The 19372-nt window shown below is 40.0% G+C and overlaps 2 protein-coding genes across 2 annotated transcripts; both read right to left on the bottom strand.

The window, feature by feature from the left end:
- Window positions 1–3018: 3018 nt before the first annotated feature.
- LOC101094046 (olfactory receptor 52D1-like) lies at window positions 3019–4415 on the bottom strand. The gene has a single exon (XM_003992866.5). The coding sequence runs from the start codon at window positions 4305–4307 to the stop codon at window positions 3351–3353; it is 957 nt and encodes a 318-aa protein (XP_003992915.2). The 5' UTR covers window positions 4308–4415; the 3' UTR covers window positions 3019–3350.
- Window positions 4416–17606: 13191 nt separating this feature from the next.
- LOC101101411 (olfactory receptor 52D1-like) lies at window positions 17607–18668 on the bottom strand. The gene has a single exon (XM_011286576.4). It carries the CDS (start codon window positions 18584–18586, stop codon window positions 17630–17632), a length of 957 nt encoding a protein of 318 aa, XP_011284878.2. The 5' UTR covers window positions 18587–18668; the 3' UTR covers window positions 17607–17629.
- Window positions 18669–19372: the final 704 nt, after the last annotated feature.

Genomic DNA, 19372 nt, shown 5'->3' with positions numbered 1-19372 from the left:
CTAAATTCAGGCAGATAAGGTATAAATAAAATGGAAGAAATGTTTGTAGAAAGGCCATGAAACTTGAAAACTAAATGGACATGGGGATGAGAGTAATAGTCAAAGAGGAGTGGAAGATTTTAAACCAGAGCTGAGAATGGCAGTGCCCTTAGAAGAAAAGTGACAGAAAGTCCTTCCTCTGTGAAGTCAGAAATTCCCTTCTCAGCCCAGCATTCCTGCCTGAGAACATCCACAACTGACAGGAGACAAGTTCTCTGGTTTCTACCATGTCTGTCCTATGATTGTCCCAAAAGGGGGATAGATGCTGGTCTGGAAAATAGCATCTGTTGTACCCCTGCCATCTGCAACCTAAGTAAATAATCCATATGATACTCACAACAACATATGGAGGGGGTTTGTAAGATATTATATTTTTCTAAGGATAGGGAAACTAAGGTTTCAGTCATGGTTTAGATAGCATCGTCTAACTGACAAGTGAGTGACCTGGTGTTCATAACAGGTATGATCCAAAAAACATGTTCTCAAATATAACACACTTCTTCCCTTTTCCCCTAATGGATATCTTGCCTCCCACTCTGCCAGCAAGGAAATAATATGGAGAATGGTGGTAACATCTGTGAAAATGGCAGAGTAAGGACCTCGGAAATTTTCTTCTTCCATTGAGAAAATGAGAAAATGGGCAAGAAATGGTCTGAATCAACTTGTTCAAAATTCTAGACGTTGAACAAAGGCTTGCATCTGTCTAAGTAGAGTGTATTTAAGAAAAATGGTTGACCTTTTGCAAGATCGGTGGCTATGTGTCATTTTGATTTGTCCTAATCCCATTCACCCACTCTCTAGCTCTACTGTAGCCTTAAAAAATAATAACCAGAATGCACAGTGAAAACCAATAGTCCAGGGGCATCCAGAGGGAGCAGTTTGGAGCTGGACTTCTTTCAGAATCTCCTTTCCAGAAAATTGTCATTATCTGGCCTGATACTTCCTGTGAAGATCACTCTTGCTAGACTGTTTCTATTTCATCTGATCTGTAGCCCTCTTAATGCAAACATCATTTTCCCAGTGGGTAAGTCAAAAACAATTACCAGTAATCAATTAACTTTGCGGCTGACTGTGACAGTGGATAACAGTTGGGAAAAATATTAAATTAACCAAACTGCTAAAAAGGAAAAGCTGAAGAATGAGATATTTATAAGAGCTTTGAATATTTTTGATGTATACCTGAGGTATAGAAGGCCATGTGCATGTCAGAGCTCTGCATATGCCCAGGGCTGTAGAAATGACCAGAAAAGGTCTGAGAAGGCCCTCATGTCTCATCCCTGGCTCATCTTGAGACTGTGCCTGAGCAGAAAGATAAAGACTAACGTAGAGTCCCATAATGAATGTCTGGGTGTTGAAGTTGTGTTCCAACATGCCTACAGATCTCTGAGCAAAGACAAATACTGCTTCCAGGTATGTAAGGAAATCTCTTTCCAATTATTAGCTGGCACTGGGCTAACTCAGCAGACTTCAGTGGCTGCACACAAAACAACTGATGTTACAGAATTAATTCAGAAATTCACTAAGTAAATGCCAGCAGCAATAACAACAACAAATAGCAATAAAAATGAATTCTGGGGATAGAGAAAAATGTGATTCCCAGAACTGCCACAAAGTGTCCAGTTTTCAATAGATTATGGGGCATCAAAAGAAACAAAAATTATGGTCCATGAAGAGGGGAAAAATACCAACAGAAACTGTCCTGAGGAAGTCAAAACATTAGACTTATTAATCATGACTTTAAATCAATCATTTTAAATAGGCTCAATGAACTAAAGGAAATTGTAATTGTGATAATACCAGTAAAGAGATAAAAATTATTTTTAAAAATCATATATAAATTATGGAGTTAAAAACATTCAATAATTGAGGGGCACCTGGGTGGCTCAGTCTGTTAAGCATCTGACTTTGAATTTTGACTCGGGTCATAATCTTGTAGTTCATGAATTCAGCCTGCGTTGGGCTAGGCACTAGCAGTGAGGAGCCTACTTGGGATTTTCTCTCTCTCTCTCTCTCTCTCTCTGAGAATGAATAAATAAGCATTAAATAAAGTTCAATAATTGATATAAAAATTTACTCTAAGGGCTCCACAGTACATTTGACAATACAGTAGAAAGAAACAGCAAACATGAGGATTGGTCAATAGTGATCATGCAGTCTGAGTAACTGAAGGAAAACATAATGAAGGAAAATGAGCAGAGGCTCAAACACTTATGAGATATCGTCAAGAACGCCAATATATATATGAAAGTCTGAGAAGGAGCAGAGAGGAGAGAGAAGGAACATTGGAAGAAGTAACACTGAAACTCTCCTAATTTGATGAACAATATTAATTAACAGAAGCTCAATAAATGACAAATATGATAAATTTAAAAGATACACTTAGTAATTGAAATGAACAAGGGTTGTGCAGAAAGGCACTGGGACTCTGAACATGTTTCTATAAATCCTAATAAGAGATAAATTTATGGCTAAAAAGGAAATGACCCTTCAAACAGAGAAGTGGGTAGTAATGGGAGAAAATATGCTTTTAGTGAGAGCTAATCATGTGCCAAGCAAGTCTAACTGTATAGAGCAGTTATAAACATAGTAACAAAAATTATGTGAGATGAGGAAATACAAAATTGTTCTTAGATGATTTATAAAACTAAAATAATTTTTGAGAGGTCACATGACTTTTACATCTTACATTTCTTTATTGAACATTTTAAGCTTCAGATACTTTTCTAAGTTTTTTACACACACTCAATAATTTCTTTTATCCTCACCACAACTTCAAGAGTTAGATCTTATTATCCCCACTTACAGTTGACCTAAATAGGCATAGAAGAATTTAGCAACAGGCTTAAAGCACAAAAGTAGTGAATGGAGAAACAAGTTTTCAAACCCAAGCACTCTGATTACACCATTTGTGCTCTTATGCTCTTAATCACTGCTCAGAGTTTTGAAGCTCAGATTCAGATTCATTCCAAATGTGCTGTTTTTGTTGTTATTCTACTTCATTGCCCAGTAGAATATTTCTATAATGAGAAGCAGTGTGAACTACAGATAGAGATGCATTGCTTCCTGGTAAATTATACTCCCTGTTTAGATGACAGAAAAAATAATCTCATTCTCGGCAATTCAGAATTGCTAAAGGGGGATATTCAGTGTAATCCTTAACATGTCCAAATATTCTGGCCATTCCCTTTTTTCCAGTGCTTCCTTACAAGTTATTATCCTTCTCACATCAAAGGCTTCCATACATACACATGCATCCAGACAATTATCAGGTCTATTTAGCAGTCTTGTCATCTCCAACCACTGGTCAGAACTCACAATGAGACCTTCCTCATATGTAGCAGCCTCAGAAGTCGGCTCCGAATCTCCTTGGTCCTAGCCCCATAGATGATCGGGTTGAGCACAGGAGGCACCAGCACGTACAGGTTGGCCAGAAAAATGTGCACATTCTTGGGGACTCGGTGCTGGCCAAAGCGGTGGGTGAGGAAGGAGAAGAAGGCAGGAATGTAGAAGACCAGGATGACCCCCAGGTGGGAGCCACAGGTACTCAGAGCCTTGTGCCTGGCATCTTGAGATGGAAGGCGGAAGACAGCATGCAGGATAAAGCCGTAGGAAATGGCAATGAGGATGGCATCCAGACCCATGGCCAGCAGGGCCACAGTCAGCCCATAGACAATATTGACAGTGATGTTGGCACAGGCCAGGCGAGCGATGCCCATGTGCTCACAGTATGTGTGGGCCATGACATGGTGACCACAGTAAGGCAGTCGCCTCAACAAGAAGATGAACGGGGACACAATGGCCACACTACGGCACAGCCCAGCAAGGCCAATTTTGCCTATGACTGTATGGTTGAGAATGGTTGTGTATCTCAGTGGGTTGCAGATTGCCACGTAGCGATCAAAGGCCATGGCAAGAAGAACTAAAGACTCCAGGGTACAGATAGAATGGACACAAAACATCTGGGCCAGGCATCCACCAAAGGAAATCTCTCCAGCATGAAGCCACAAAATGGCCAGCATCTTGGGCACAGTGACAGAGCTGAGAGCCAGATCGGTGAGTGAGAGAAGGCACAGGAAGAGGTACATGGGTGCATGAAGAGCACTGTCTGTCACAATGACCAGGATGAGGGCAGCATTCCCAGCCAGCGCTACCAGATACATGGCGCAGAAGGGGATGGCGATCCAGACGTGGGCCCACTCCAGCCCTGGGATGCCCGTCAGGATGAGTGTGCCTGGGAGACTGTCATCACTGATGTTGGAAGCAGGCATTCTGCTTGGTAAATAAAGGCCTTTATCCAAGGGGTAATGGAATGCCTTCCCTGTAACATCATTCACATAAAATGATGAACTTTCTGTGAAATAATCTTTTTAGGTAAGAAAAATATTTACTGTTATTAACTTGTTCAAATATCTTGAAAGATTCTATCGCATACAGTCTGCTGTTTTTTCTTTCTGTTAATTCTTGTACTTGTCAATCATGTTTTGAGTTCCATATTCCAAAGTATTTAAGAATATTTCCAAGCTGATCCTTCATGACTTACCTCCTACACATCCTGTCCAGCATTTTTTAACATTTAGTTGACTCACATTGATGGTTGTTCCTTGACTCTCTCGTTCATGCCTTTTCCATGCCTATGGAGTCTTCTGTCTTTATTTTCCCCTTCTCTTTTTTCTACGCTTCAGTGAAAGTTTTTCTGGATTCCAGATGCCATAACTTTCTTCTGTTCCTTAATGGTCTTTTAATTTTTGATCCTTCAAATAGTTTACAAAATCCTGTTGGCTGAGATCATGCTTTTATGAAATTATATACTCTACACTGATCATGCCTGTGTCTGGATCTAGACATTTTGATCAATGTTCACTAAAGACTCAATTTTGATAACTTTAGTAAGATACCACTGACTTTGAAAATTCATAATATAATAATACAATCTATATTTTCTGTATTTGTAATGTATCTTCATATATATACAGTACACAACTTCATTTTATATCTCACCTCGAATGCTTATAAAGAGGCTAGGCCACCTAAATATGTTTACAATTCTCATGATTGAGTGTCTACGGTGGTTTGAGTATTTGTCAGGGTATGATAGAAGAAAGCAAGTGACATCAAACATTGTAGCTGAGAGAAGGCACTCCCTACTGTGGCAAAGCCAACCTGCATGCCTCCCAGTGAGATGGCTGGATACTGAGGCTAGATCAGAACACCGAGTGCTGAAAAGGCAGATTAAGGGAGAAAATGGAGTGCCCTGGGGTTGTTCACAGAAAAGATATTCTGATAAGGAATCTGGTTTTGTTGTAAAAGGCTAACTAATTTTAAAAGCACATCACCTACTGAAAGGAAAACTATGTAGGATATTGAGAAACTTGAATTTTAGACTGGATTCTCTAACAAAACTGATGTGTGATTTTGAACAAATCTTCCATTTCTTTGGGAGGTTTTAATTTAAAAAAACCAATGACTCTAGACATTCTTTCCTCTGAGGTCTCATTACGTGGCATTGGAAAAATACGACAATCTTTTTGGGACTTCTTTTTTCCATCTCTAAATTTGAAACGGCATCATGTGACTTATTACCTTAACAAAATTTATGGTTAAGCAAAAAGTAATATTCATGAGATTTATAATTTTGACACCCCAAATAATCACCCCCCCTTTTTTTTCAACTTCTTTATTTCCTAACAGCCCTCTGGATAAAACAGAGTATAATCATCATTTGCACCCCTAATCAGTGGGAAGACAAAGTCCAGAGAAGTAAACTGATGTCATCCACATCACAAAGCATGTTAATTGCACAACTGAAATGAGGGGTTCTGATTTATGCGTCCTGATTCAGAGTTTCAAGTTTTACTTTAACCGAATGTGCATAAATGTGACCAATATCTGAAATCCTATGTTTTTCAAACAAGGCACTTTGTCTAATATCAATTCATAAGGCTGTAATCACTTTATTTGTTACCTGAATAAGAAAGAGGTAAAGAGAATTAGGGAGCCTCTCCTGTTTGCACAGACTCTTTCACTGATGACCTCAACTGGCCCTGGGCTCAGCCTTGACGTGAGCCTTGTCACTAGAGGAGAGAGGCTTAAATGGTGGAGGGCAGAGAGCTCTCTTTCTCTTCCCCTCTGTGGGGTTATTTGTAGAGAGTGTATTGTAAGCCCTGGGAAAGTGAATGGGGTAATTGCTGAAACATCAGCGATGTTCTGGTCTCAAGGCTGTAGAATGCCACAGCACCATGAGAACAGAGCCCCAAGATCCCCCACCCCAGGAGCCCGTGAGGGGACAGACCCACTGTAATTGCCTAGCAGTCCTTGAAACTGCACACCTTCCCTGCATGCTTTCAGGTAAACACCAGATGTGTGTTTGGTCTATGTCTGGATGCTCTTTGCGTTTTCCTCCCAGACTGTAACATTGTTTGATGTTTATACCTGGCGAACATAAAATAAAGACTATGTGCAGTTTGCTGCTTTTGCTGCCGCTGCTGTTTCTCTGGCAGGGGCAGCCCTGCACGTCCGCTCAGTCTAAGTTTCTGAGAACTTTATCTTCAGTGCGTGGCTACACCCTCTCTTCCCAGGCTATTCTTGCCCCTGAAGGAAGTTTTTAAGTGGTTATTATGAGATAGTGGTACTCTGTGATATTCTGGGTTGTGAAGACCAGGAAAACTGTGGTTAGGGAAGAATTGGATTTATTCCCCCCTTAGGAAGCAATGGGTAAGATATTGAGGTAGTGCCACTCTGGTCCACAATAGGGGCCTTCTCTCCAAATTGTCCCAGGGTCTTGTCCTTGAGTCCTCTCTCTGACCTAGACCTCAATTAGTTAACTCTGTATTCTTTCCTTAAACATGGTTGCTGGAATCTGATTTCAAGACTGAACCTCTGGGGTAGACACACACTTGCAGGCAGGGCATGCTGAGGTTGGAGCTGTGTTGGAGATGTCCTGAGTGTGAGGCTGTGTGGACAGCTCGTCCAGGGACAGCTTGTGCCGGAGGTGTGTATCTGGTTTTACAGTAAAGGAGGTAAAAGCTGTGTTTCTGTGCAAGTTTGGGTGGGTGTGGAATGAGGGAGCAGAGGGGGCTGAATGTGTAATCTGGGTTGAAGTAGCTGCTCTTTCTCTCACCTGAGTTTTCTGGGCTCAGTGAATGTCTTCGGCTCAGCTCTATGGCCCAGCCTCCTCTGGTCAATGGGCTTGATAAGTGAGCTTATTTATTGACTCTGTCTGTGATGCTCAGGAGTGTAAAGCAAAGTGGCAACCTCCAGGGACTTGGTCCATGAAACACACTTTGAGAAAGAGAACAAGAAGGGGGGGGGTGATAAAATGAGGAAGAAATAAGGAAGGAGAATCTTCTTTGATGACTTTGCCAGGAAAGTGGAAATGAAACATCCGGTATACTTTGTTTTATGTTTTATCCTTTCCTCTCATCGCTCTGTTTCTCTTTTCTTTCCTTGTCTCCTTGATTTCTTCTCTTCTCTTTATTTCTGTGTGTCTTCTTGAACTCCCTCTCACTGTGAATAGACCAAAATTCCATGCTCATGGGAAGCAAATAAGGGTGGCAGGTACATACATGCATCACTGTACCATACGTTCACTTACAAAACGCAAGTTCGAAAATCGAATTACCAAGAATTTTATTATGATGACAGCAGAGCTTTAAGGAGAGCACAAGACCCTTCTGAGCCTGGGCACTGTGCAACTGTCCTCTGCCCCACTCATTAGCCTTGAAGCTGGGCCTGGCAGGAAATGATATCAGTGTTCTAGGTAGATCCTCTCAGATTGCTTAACTCAGCCATCTCTCTGGTCCCCGCGCCAAGGATTCCCTCTGTCAAAGCCCTTTCCAGGATTAACTGTATTTTCTCCCAAAACTTAAGAGTAATCTATTCTCTTCCCTTGTAACAAGCTTTCTCCTCTCAAATTATTTCATTGTAATGGTCTTCAATCTTTTCATATGGGAAATTCCTAAAAGAATTTTCTTTTTTTTTATATGAAATTTATTGACAAATTGGTTTCCATACAACACCCAGTGCTCATCCCAAAAGGTGCCCTCCTCAATACCCATCACCCCCCCCTCCTCCCTCCCACCCCCCATCAACCCTCAGTTTGTTCTCAGTTTTTAACAGTCTCTTATGCCTTGGCTCTCTCCCACTCTAACCTCTTTTTTTTTTTCCTTCCCCTCCCCCATGGGTTCCTGTTAAGTTTCTCGGGATCCACATAAGAGTGAAATCATATGGTATCTGTCTTTCTCTGTATGGCTTATTTCACTTAGCATCACACTCTCCAGTTCCATCTACGTTGCTACAAAAGGCCATATTTCATTTTTTCTCATTGCCACGTAATATTCCATTGTGTATATAAACCACAATTTCTTTATCCATTCATCAGTTGATGGACATTTAGGCTCTTTCCATAATTTGGCTATTGTTGAGAGTGCTGCTATGAACATTGGGGTACAAGTGGCCCTATGCATCAGTACTCCTGTATCCCTTGGATAAATTCCTAGCAGTGCTATTGCTGGGTCATAGGGTAGGTCTATTTTTAATTTTCTGAGGAACCTCCACACTGCTTTCCAGAGCGGCTGCACCAATTTGCATTCCCACCAACAGTGCAAGAGGGTTCCCGTTTCTCCACATCCTCTCCAGCATTTATAGTCTCCTGATTTGTTCATTTTGGCCACTCTGACTGGCGTGAGGTGATACCTGAGTGTGGTTTTGATTTGTATTTCCCTGATAAGGAGCGACGCTGAACATCTTTTCATGTGCCTGTTGGCCATCCGGATGTCTTCTTTAGAGAAGTGTCTATTCATGTTTTCTGCCCATTTCTTCACTGGGTTATTTGTTTTTTGGGTGTGGAGTTTGGTGAGCTCTTTATAGATTTTGGATACTAGCCCTTTGTCCGATATGTCATTTGCGAATATCTTTTCCCATTCCGTTGGTTGCCTTTTAGTTTTGTTGGTTGTTTCCTTTGCTGTGCAGAAGCTTTTTATCTTCACAAGGTCCCAGTAATTCACTTTTGCTTTTAATTCCCTTGCCTTTGGGGATGTGTCGAGTAAGAGATTGCTACGGCTGAGGTCAGAGAGGTCTTTTCCTGCTTTGTCCTCTAAGGTTTTGATGGTTTCCTGTCTCACATTTAGGTCCTTTATCCATTTTGAGTTTATTTTTGTGAATGGTGTGAGAAAGTGGTCTAGTTTCAACCTTCTGCATGTTGCTGTCCAGTTCTCCCAGCACCATTTGTTAAAGAGGCTGTCTTTTTTCCATTGGATGTTCTTTCCTGCTTTGTCAAAGATGAGTTGGCCATACGTTTGTGGGTCTAGTTCTGGGGTTTCTATTCTGTTCCATTGGTCTATGTGTCTGTTTTTGTGCCAGCTAAAAGAATTTTCAAAACACTGCATTGCCTTCATACTCTATTTTTTTTTACTTTTAAACATTTTTTTTACGTTTATTTATTTTTGAGAGAAGAGAGAGAGAGAGTAAGCATGAGTGGGGGAGGTGGAGAGAGAGAGGGAGACATAGAATCTGAAGCAGGCTCCAGGCTCTGAGCTGTCAGCACAGAGCCCAATACAAGGCTTGAACTCAGGAGCTGTGCAATCATGACCTGAGGTGAAGTCGGACGCCCAACCGACTGAGCCACCTAGGCACCCCAATTCCCTTCATACTTTAAGTTGACTCTAAGATTTATCATTAGAAGTTTAAAGTGTAGAAAAAGATGTAATTTCTATTATAATGTAAATATTGGCATTTAAAAATAAAAGCCCCTTAGGACACTTTTTAATTTATCCTATGGAAACGTTATGCCCTAGAAGTTTACAACTCAACATTACCCATTTAAAAGTATATGAACAAGCTTTTCTTAACTGTCAGAAATTCGAAATTATTGCTCTGTCTCTTTGAAGTTGGTCCATTTTCCCACATGTGTATTTTTGCTTGAATATCTCATTATGATAACTCATATAATTGTAATAGTACGAGGAGTTATTTTATTGACTGTAACAATAGGCTACAAATGTTAAAATGTTTTGTTATAACAATCATTATAATATATTAATAAAAACAATATAATAATCTTTATGTTTTGTAAATTATAATCATAAGACTAATTTGTTTTGGACATTGTATTCCTTAATGAGGTGGATGGAGTTTTGCTTTTTTCCAAATTACCTCATGTATTCACAATTCAATATTGATTCAATGAAGTGGGGTTCATGCTTAGCTATTCTCAATTTTACTTTTATAAAAGTAAGCTGGGAGAACCCTTGGTTATGTAAGTAACTTGGTTGGGAGTGGAGGGAGTTTTGTTTCTGTGTTGTGGCAATTAAGCCACATACATACATAATTGAGAGTAACTGCTGTAATCAGCAATGGTCCTAAGAGGAGGTTCTGGCAAAGGAGAGTGACTTCATAGTGGGTACTCTGAAGAGGGATTCCAGCCAGGCAGCGCTGGTATACATGAGGGACATGATGAGGTTGGTTCAAAGTAAGGGGCAATTTAAAATTGCCACTTGGAGCCTACTGTTTCTATTAGAATCAATTGCTATATCCAATGAAAACAGCAGATGCTTGGGTGACCCTGACAGGAACAGATGTGCATAGGATAGACAAATCCCCTAGCCCTGCCCGAGCTCTCTAATCGGCCTCTACTGCCCTCTACTGGCAGAGTCTAAGAGCCAGCCAGCAGGTGGAGGGAAAGTGTGGTCCCAACCTAGGCATCCCCAAGCAGAGCACAGAAGGGTTTGAAGCTGAGACACAATGGCTTAGCAATTAACACAAAAACCCCTGTGACTCATATTTGTGCATGCATGTGTTATAAACTATATAAACTGGGGGACTGAGTATATATAAATTACATATAAAAATCAAAATCCAGGGCGCCTGGGTGGCGCAGTCGGTTAAGCGTCCGACTTCAGCCAGGTCACGATCTCACGGTCCGTGGGTTCGAGCCCTGCGTCGGGCTCTGGGCTGATGGCTCGGAGCCTGGAGCCTGTTTCGATTCTGTGTCTCCCTCTCTCTCTGCCCCTCCCCCGTTCATGCTCTATCTCTCTCTGTCCCAAAAATAAATAAAAAACGTTGAAAAAAAATTTAAAAAAAATCAAAATCCACTTGTTTTGCTATATCTTACAATAAGTATTTATTATTAAATGTAAGAGAAACATGTATCCTTAAGAAAACAGGAAACATTTCATAAGATTAAATAATTTTAGGATTGAGTATAACTCAAAAATATTTTATAATATTTATAAAAATAGTGTTTAATTGAATAACGCATAACTTTTCTAATGCACATCTTCACTACAACCAATCCCATATACACATGACTTAATTTTTTCATGTTTAAAAGTCATGTAGTGAATTTTGAAAAATATATAGTTCATTAAAAATGTCAGTTTAGGGGCGCCTGGGTGGCGCAGTCGGTTAAGCGTCCAATTTCGGCCAGGTCACGATCTCTCGGTACGTGAGTTCGAGCCCCGCCTCGGGCTCTGGGCTGATGGCTCAGAGCCTGGAGCCTGTTTCCGATTCTGTGTCTCCCTCTCTCTCTGCCCCTCCCCCGTTCATGCTCTGTCTCTCTCTGTCCCAAAAATAAATAAAAACGTTGGAAAAATGTCAGTTTATTTACAAATACTAAATGTAATAAGTCACCCATTTGGAATTATTATTCTTTCTCATTAGCAAAATAATCTAATAATAGATATTAATTACGATTGCAAAAGCGACCTGAAGTTAAACATGTGAAAAAGCAATCCTTACTTTTTGAAACTTTCTTTTTCTTTCATGTAACTCCCCACTAAGAACTATGACTTATTTAGCTTTAGATCGGGGAGGAAAGACACAACACGATTCCCACTGCCCTGCTGATTTTTTAATAGTATATTTATATTCAGAATATACAAAACGGCCAAAATACTCTGATCCAAAATCATACGTGGCTCTAAAATAAATATGCATAACCAGACACAGCAAGCCGTAGTCAAGTGCATGGTGATTTAATGACTCATGAAGAGGACTTGCCTCTATATCCAGAATTGAAATTGTTCCCTTGCATGATGCCTAGAAGAGACAGAGGACTGGATGAGAAAAGTAGGCTTGAAGTATAAATGATTTTAAGAACACAGAATTTTTTCTACTATGCAATCATAATCCTAACAGAGCAAGAATGATAAAAACTTCCCACCAGAGATTGTTTGTCTGGCAGGGGAGGATTTTTCCTTCCTTCAAAGTAGCTCTCTGGCTCCTAACCTGGATAAATCTCACCATGCAGCCCCTCTGCTTCTATTTCTCGTAATGGGGAAAGCTGTAGTAATCGGTTGGGGCTGCTGTGACAGAGTGCCATAGGCTGGATGGTTCAAACAATGGTAATTCATTTTCTCACTGTTCTGGACTCTAGAAAGTCCAAGAGAAAGGTCAGGTAGGCTTCAATTTCTGGTGAAGACTCTCTTCCTGGCTTGCAGACAGCACTCTGCCTTCACTTCACCTTTCCTCTGAGCATGAGCAGAGAGAGGGAGCTTCTCTGGTGCCTTTCTTAGAAAGACACTAATCCTATCAGCCTAGAGCCCAAATTTTATGACCTCATTTAACTTTAATTACCTCCTGAAATGCTGTCTTCCAACACATTTACACTGGGGGTTAGAACTTCAACATATGAGGGTTATTTTATTTTATTTTATTTTATTTTTGGTGGCATACAATCATCTAGAAAATACTATGAATAAAACTCATAACCATCCACAAATTAACACAATGAATGAGGAATATCTCTGGCCTCAAACCTTAGCTTTATCCAGCAATCATGCTGCCTGCTTTTGTTAATTTCCTCTATTTCCCCACTAGGGGTCATCTCAAAAATTCATTGCACCTTTGGAATTGTCTGACTTATACTCAGGATGTAGAATATTTGGGTTTTGGTGACTACTGAAGTGGATATGGGGAATGAATGAAAAAAATACGTGCAAAGAACACTTGCTCTGGATTAGACAGTATAATTGTTAATTTTATGTGTTCTCTTGACTGGTTCCCATGGATACTGGATTGATGGCTTAACAGTTTTCTATGTGTGCTTCTTAGAGTGTTTCTGGATGAAATTGGCATTTGAATTGGTGGACTCAATAAAGCAGATGTCATCCCCAACATCAGGGAACATAATCCCAACCAATGAAGGCCTGAATAGAGAAAAATTAGGAGGAAGAAAAACCTAGGTGCTTCCTCTGTTTGCTTCAGGTGGAACATCATCTTTTCTGGTTCTTGGTACTCCTGATTCTGGGGCCCTCAGAAGTGGACTAGAGTCTCTACCTTCAGCTGCTCTCGTTCTCAGGCCTTCAGATTTAGATAGCATTACACCACCAGCTCCCCAGGGTTTCCATCTTGCACATGACAAATCATGGGACTTTTCAGCCTCTACAATTATGTGAACAAGAGTCAATTCCTTATAATAAATCCATTTGTTTATCTATCTATCTCTCCCTCTACTATCTATCTAATCATCCTATTGATTCTTCCTCTTCAGAGAAGCCGAAGTAATACTGATCAGCTACACAAATACAAAAAAAAAATCATGTCATTTATTGAGAAAAGTACTAGAAAAAACAAGTTTACATTCATATTTGGCACATGTTGACTTTTGAATTATATGAAGAGTCCAACTATAAATGCCAAACTATTAGTTGAAAAGTAATTATAAATTATAACTAAGGATGTATCTTTGAAATCTGATGTTTTCCAAGATCATCCGGCGAGAATACACAGATCCAACATTGAAGCAGGCTGAGAAAGAGCATGGAGAATGTTAGTATTTAGGAGACAAAATAGGAGAAACATTTGTAATGGAAACTGAAGAAAGGTAAACATGGAAATAGGAGGAGGACCAAAGAAGTGTGGCAGTTAGTAATCCAAGAAAGGAAACACAATCAAGAAATCTGGAACAATCAACTGTCAGTCTCACAAGTGAAAATCCAGCACAAACAGTAATGGTGAGGTCAGCAGTGGGAGTGGACACACAGTTTTATGGTGCGATATTACTAAAATATTGTCCATGAGGGAGTGAATGAATCCCAGGAAAGAAGACATAAAGGAATCCTATGGCAAATAAGCATGACCTTGAGCAACAGATGGTATAGCAACTTGCACTAGGCTATAATATACACACTTCTTTTACTGCCCAATAACGGAAGAAGATTAAGTATTCTAGCCAAAAATCAATAGGTAGAAGTAGAGAGATGAGTTAAGACTGAGACCTGAAGGATGATTCACACCTCGGTCGTTACCCAATTTTGAAAGAAGGATAATGTGTATGCTTTGATGAATTCACAAGGAATATTTGGATTTTAGAGGGATCACTCTGTCAGCCAAGGGAAGAAATTGATGCATTCTGGCAGAGATGTGTAGGGAAAAATTAGGAGATTGCTTTGGTAATTCAGATGCCAAAAATCTACACTTGGGCAGCTATGGTATAAATGAAGGGGCAGGAATGTTTGTAGAAAGGCTATGAAACTTGACAACTAAATGTACACAGGGATGAGAGCAAATGGTCAAAGAGGAGTGGAAGATTTGAAACCAGGGCTGAGAATAGCAGTGCCCCTAGGAGAAAAGTGACAGGAAGATATATGCACATTTGCCTGTCCATCTGTGAAGTCAGAAGTTCCCTTCTCAGTCCAGAATTTCTGCCTAAGAACATCCACAACTGACAGGAGACAAGTTCTCTAATCTCTACCCTGTCTGTCCTATCATTGTCCCACAAAGGGAGTAGATGATGGTGAAGGAAAATAATATCTAACTCCTGCCATCTTGAAACCTAAGTAAATAATCCATAAGATACTCACAACTGCACAATGAGGAGGTTTGCAAGATATTTCTCTTCCTAAGGATGAGGAAACTAAGGTTTCAATCGTTGTTTAGATACCATCATCTACTTGATAAGTGGCTGACCTAGTATTCATAACAGGTCTGATCCAAAAACCACTTCCTCCCTTTTCCCTAATGTTTTTTTTTTTTTTTTTTGGCTTGCATGTCTTCCCCAGCAAAGAAATAATACGGAGAATGGTGGTGACATCTATGAAAATGGCAGAGTAAGGACCTTGGAAATTTTCTTCTAACATTGAAACAATGAGAAAATGGGCAAAAATGGTCTGAATCAACTTGTTCAGAATTCTAGGCATTGAAGCAAGGTTTACATCTATTAGGGAGATTGTATTTAGGAAAAATGATTGAATTTTGGGTAACATCAGTGGCTTTGTGTCATTCTAATATACTTTAATTCCCATTCCCTTAAAAAAAAACAACCAGAGTGCGCAGTGAAAACCAATAACCTGGTGACATCTAGAGGGAGCAGATTGAAGCTGGACTTCTTTCAAAATCTTTCCTGAAAATTGTCCTTATTTGGTCTGTCTGATACTTCCTGTGAGGACCACTCTTGCAAGGCTGTCTCTATTTGATCTGGTCCTTATCTCTCTTAATGCAAACATCCTTTTTTTCATATGGATAATTGTCAAAAATAATTAAAGGCAATCAGTTAACATTGCAGCTTCCTATGATAGTGGGTAACACTTCAGGAAAGTAATAAATTAACCAAAAAGCTAAAAAGGAAAAGTTGAAGAATGAGATATTTACAGGAGCTTTCAATATTTTTGACATATCCCTGAAGTATAGAAGGCCATGTGCATGTCAGGGCTCTGCACATGCCCAGGACTATCTGAGAAAGCTGTCAGACCTCATCCCTGGCTCACCTTGAGACTGTGCACGAGCAAGTCTCACTATGGGCATAGAGGCCCATAGTGAATGGCTAAGTGTTGGATTTGTGCTCCATCATGCGTATAGATTTCTGAGCAAAGACAAAGAGTTACTGCTTCTAGGTATGTTAGGAAATCTCTTTCCAATTATTAGCTGACCCCTGAAATAACTCAGCAGAGACATCAGTCGCTACACCTAATAAACAATTGATGTTACAAAATTAATTCAGAAAATCACTAAGCAAATGCTAATCACAATAACAACAACAAAGAGCAACAAAAACAAATTCTAGGGAAAGTGGAAAATGTGATTCACAGTGTTGTGCATGATATTATTTAAAATGTCTAGTTTTCATCAGGTTATGGGTCATCAAAAGAAACAAATGGCTCATACACAGGAAAAAATGACAAGAGAAACTGTCCCCAGGGAAGCCAAAATATTGGACTTAATACACCATGCTTTAAATCAGCTATTTTAAATATACTCAATGAACTAAAGGAACTTGTGATAGTGATAATATCAGTAGAGAGATAATAACTATTTTTTTAAAAATCATACGTGAAGTCTGGAGTTACAAAATACTATAGTTGAAACTAAAAAAAACTTACCCTAAGGCTCAACAGTACATTTGACAGACCTAACATGAATATTGGTCAATGGAGATTATTCAGTCTGAGTAACTGAAAGAAAAAGAAGGAAGGGAAGTCAGCAGAAGTTCAGGGACTTATGAGACATCATCAAGAATGCTAACATATATGTATGAACGTATGAAAGGAGCAGAATGGACAGAGAGAAAGAAAAAGAAGGAATATTTGAAGAAATAACAGTTAAACTCTCCCAATCTGGTGAACAATTTTAATTAACAGAATCACAACAAACTTCAAGGATGATACATTTAAAAGATATATTTAGTTACTAAAATGAACAAGGGTTATGCAGAAAGGCACTGGGACTCTGAACATCCTCTGAACATTCTGGGACTCCTGTATATCCTTAATAAGGGATAAATTTGTGGCTAAAAGAAGATGGACCTCACAATCAGAGGAGTGGATAGTAAAGGGGAGAAGACATGGTTTCAGTGAGCGCTAATTATATGCCAAGCAGTGTCTACATTTATACAGCAGTTATATGACATCATAACAAAAATAATGTCAGATGAGATAATACAAAATTATTCTTAGATGAGTTAAAACTAAAATAATGTTTTGAGAAGTTACATAACTTTTAAATCTTACATTTCTTTATTGAGCATTTTATGCTTCAGACAGTATTCTAAGTTTTATACATTCAGTCACTAATTTATTTTACCCTCACCACAACCTCAGGAGTTAGATATTATTATCCCCTTTATAGTTGACCTAAATAGGCACAGAAGGATATCGCAATAGCTCAAAACACAAAAATTAGTGAGTGGGTAACTCAGTGTCAAACCCAGCCCCTCTGATTATAGTCCTTATGATCATGTGCTCTTAATCATTGCTCAAAGGTTTGGAGTTCAATTCATATTCATTTCAAATGTTCTGGTTTTTGTTTATCACTTCACCTCCCAGTAGAATAATTCTACCGTGAGCTATAGTATGAACTTCTACTGGGGGAGCATTGCTTCTCGGCAAATTTTAGTCCCTACTGAGACAAGAGAAAAATTTAATCTCATTCTGGGCAATTCAGAATTGATCAAGGGGCACATTCAACATCTTATTCAATGTATCCAATTTATCTGACCATTTCTCTTCCAGTGCTTCCTACCATGTCACTCTGCCTCTCACATCACAGGCTTCCATCCATGTTAAAGTTCTAAACAATCATCCTTTACCTTTATCATTTACTTTATCTTTTACCAAGTATCATTTACCATTCTTTATCATTTCCAACAGCCGCTCAGAAGTCATACTGAGACCCTCCTCAAGTGAAGCAGCCTCAGAAGTCGGCTCCGAATCTCCTTGGTCCTAGCCCCATAGATGATCGGGTTGAGCACAGGAGGCACCAGCACGTACAGGTTGGCCAGAAAAATGTGCACATTCTTGGGGACTCGGTGCTGGCCAAAGCGGTGGGTGAGGAAGGAGAAGAAGGCAGGGATGTAGAAGACCAGGATGACCCCCAGGTGGGAGCCACAGGTACTCAGAGCCTTGTGCCTGGCATCTTGAGATGGAAGGCGGAAGACAGCATGGAGGATAAAGCCGTAGGAAATGGCAATGAGGATGGAATCCAGACCCACGGCCAACAGGGCCACAGTCAGCCCATAGACAATATTGACAGTGATGTTGGCACAGGCCAGGCGAGCGATGCCCATGTGCTCACAGTATGTGTGGGCCATGACATGGTGACCACAGTAAGGCAGTCGCTTCAGCAGGAAGATGAATGGGGAGACAACGGCTATACTACGGAGTATGCTGGCAAGTCCAATTTTGCCTATGACAGTATGGTTGAGAATAGTTGTATATCTCAGTGGGTTGCATATAGCTACATAGCGATCAAAGGCCATGGCGAGAAGAACTGAGGACTCCAGAGCATAGATAGAATGGACACAAAACATCTGGGCCAGGCATCCACCAAAGGAAATCTCTCCAGCATGAAGCCACAAAATGGCTAATATCTTGGGCACCGTGGTGGAGCTGAGAGCCAGGTCGGTGAGTGAGAGAAGGCACAGGAAGAGGTACATGGGTGCATGAAGAGCACTGTCTGTCACAATGACCAGGATGAGGGCAGCATTCCCAGCCAGCGCTACCAGATACATGGCACAGAAGGGGATGGCGATCCAGACGTGGGCCCACTCCAGCCCTGGGATGCCCGTCAGGATGAGTGTGCTTGGGAGACTGTCATCACTGATGTTGAAAGCAGGCATTCTGCTTGGAAATAAAAGCCCTTATCCAGGGATGATGGAATGCTTTCCCTGTAACATCAGGTGGTTGTGTCATTCACATAAAATGATGACCTTTCTGTGAAATAATTTTTTTTTATGTTGAGAAAAATATTTATTGTTATTATCTTATTCAAGAATATTGAAAGACTCTATCACATATAGTCTGCTGTTTTGTTTTGTTTTTTTCTGTTTGCTAATATCTGTGCTCATCAATCATGTTTTGAGGTCTATATTCCAACCACCAACCTAACTATTTAAGCATCTTTCCAATCTGATACATTATGACATATCTCCTACACATCCTATCCATCCTTTATTACTTTGGTCAACTCACATTAACAATTGCTCCTTGCCTCTTTCATTTATGCCTTTTCCATGCTCATGGAGTCTTTGGTTTTATTTCCCCCCTTCTCTTTTTGCTAAGCTTCAGTGAAAAATTTTCTGCCTCCTAGAAGCCCTCCCTTTCTTCTGGCCCTTAAGTTTTTTGTTTTGTTTTGTTTGTTTGTGTTTTCATCCTTCTACTACTTTACAAAATCCCGTTGGCTGAGACTATGTCTTTATGCAATTGCGACCTCCACACTGACTATGCCCATGTATGGACCTAGACATTTTGATCAGTGTTCACTAAAGACTCAATGTTCATGAAAGCCAATGTAACATAACATTGGCTTTTGGACTTAGGATATAATAGTTCATCCAGTTTATTTTCTGTCCAATGTGTCTACATTGATATATAATGTGTCTACATTGATATACACCACATAACTA

This window comes from Felis catus, chromosome D1 (assembly GCF_018350175.1).
Source record: "Felis catus isolate Fca126 chromosome D1, F.catus_Fca126_mat1.0, whole genome shotgun sequence".
Taxonomy (NCBI): Eukaryota; Metazoa; Chordata; class Mammalia; order Carnivora; family Felidae; genus Felis; species Felis catus.
Note: the sequence above shows the minus strand (reverse complement) of the source record. Positions and strands in the feature narration are given on the sequence as shown.

Coding starts and splice junctions, on each gene's coding strand:
- LOC101101411 (XM_011286576.4), bottom strand. CDS start 18,586: ATGCCTGCTTTCAACATCAGTGATGACAGTCTCCCAAGCACACTCATC.
- LOC101094046 (XM_003992866.5), bottom strand. CDS start 4,307: ATGCCTGCTTCCAACATCAGTGATGACAGTCTCCCAGGCACACTCATC.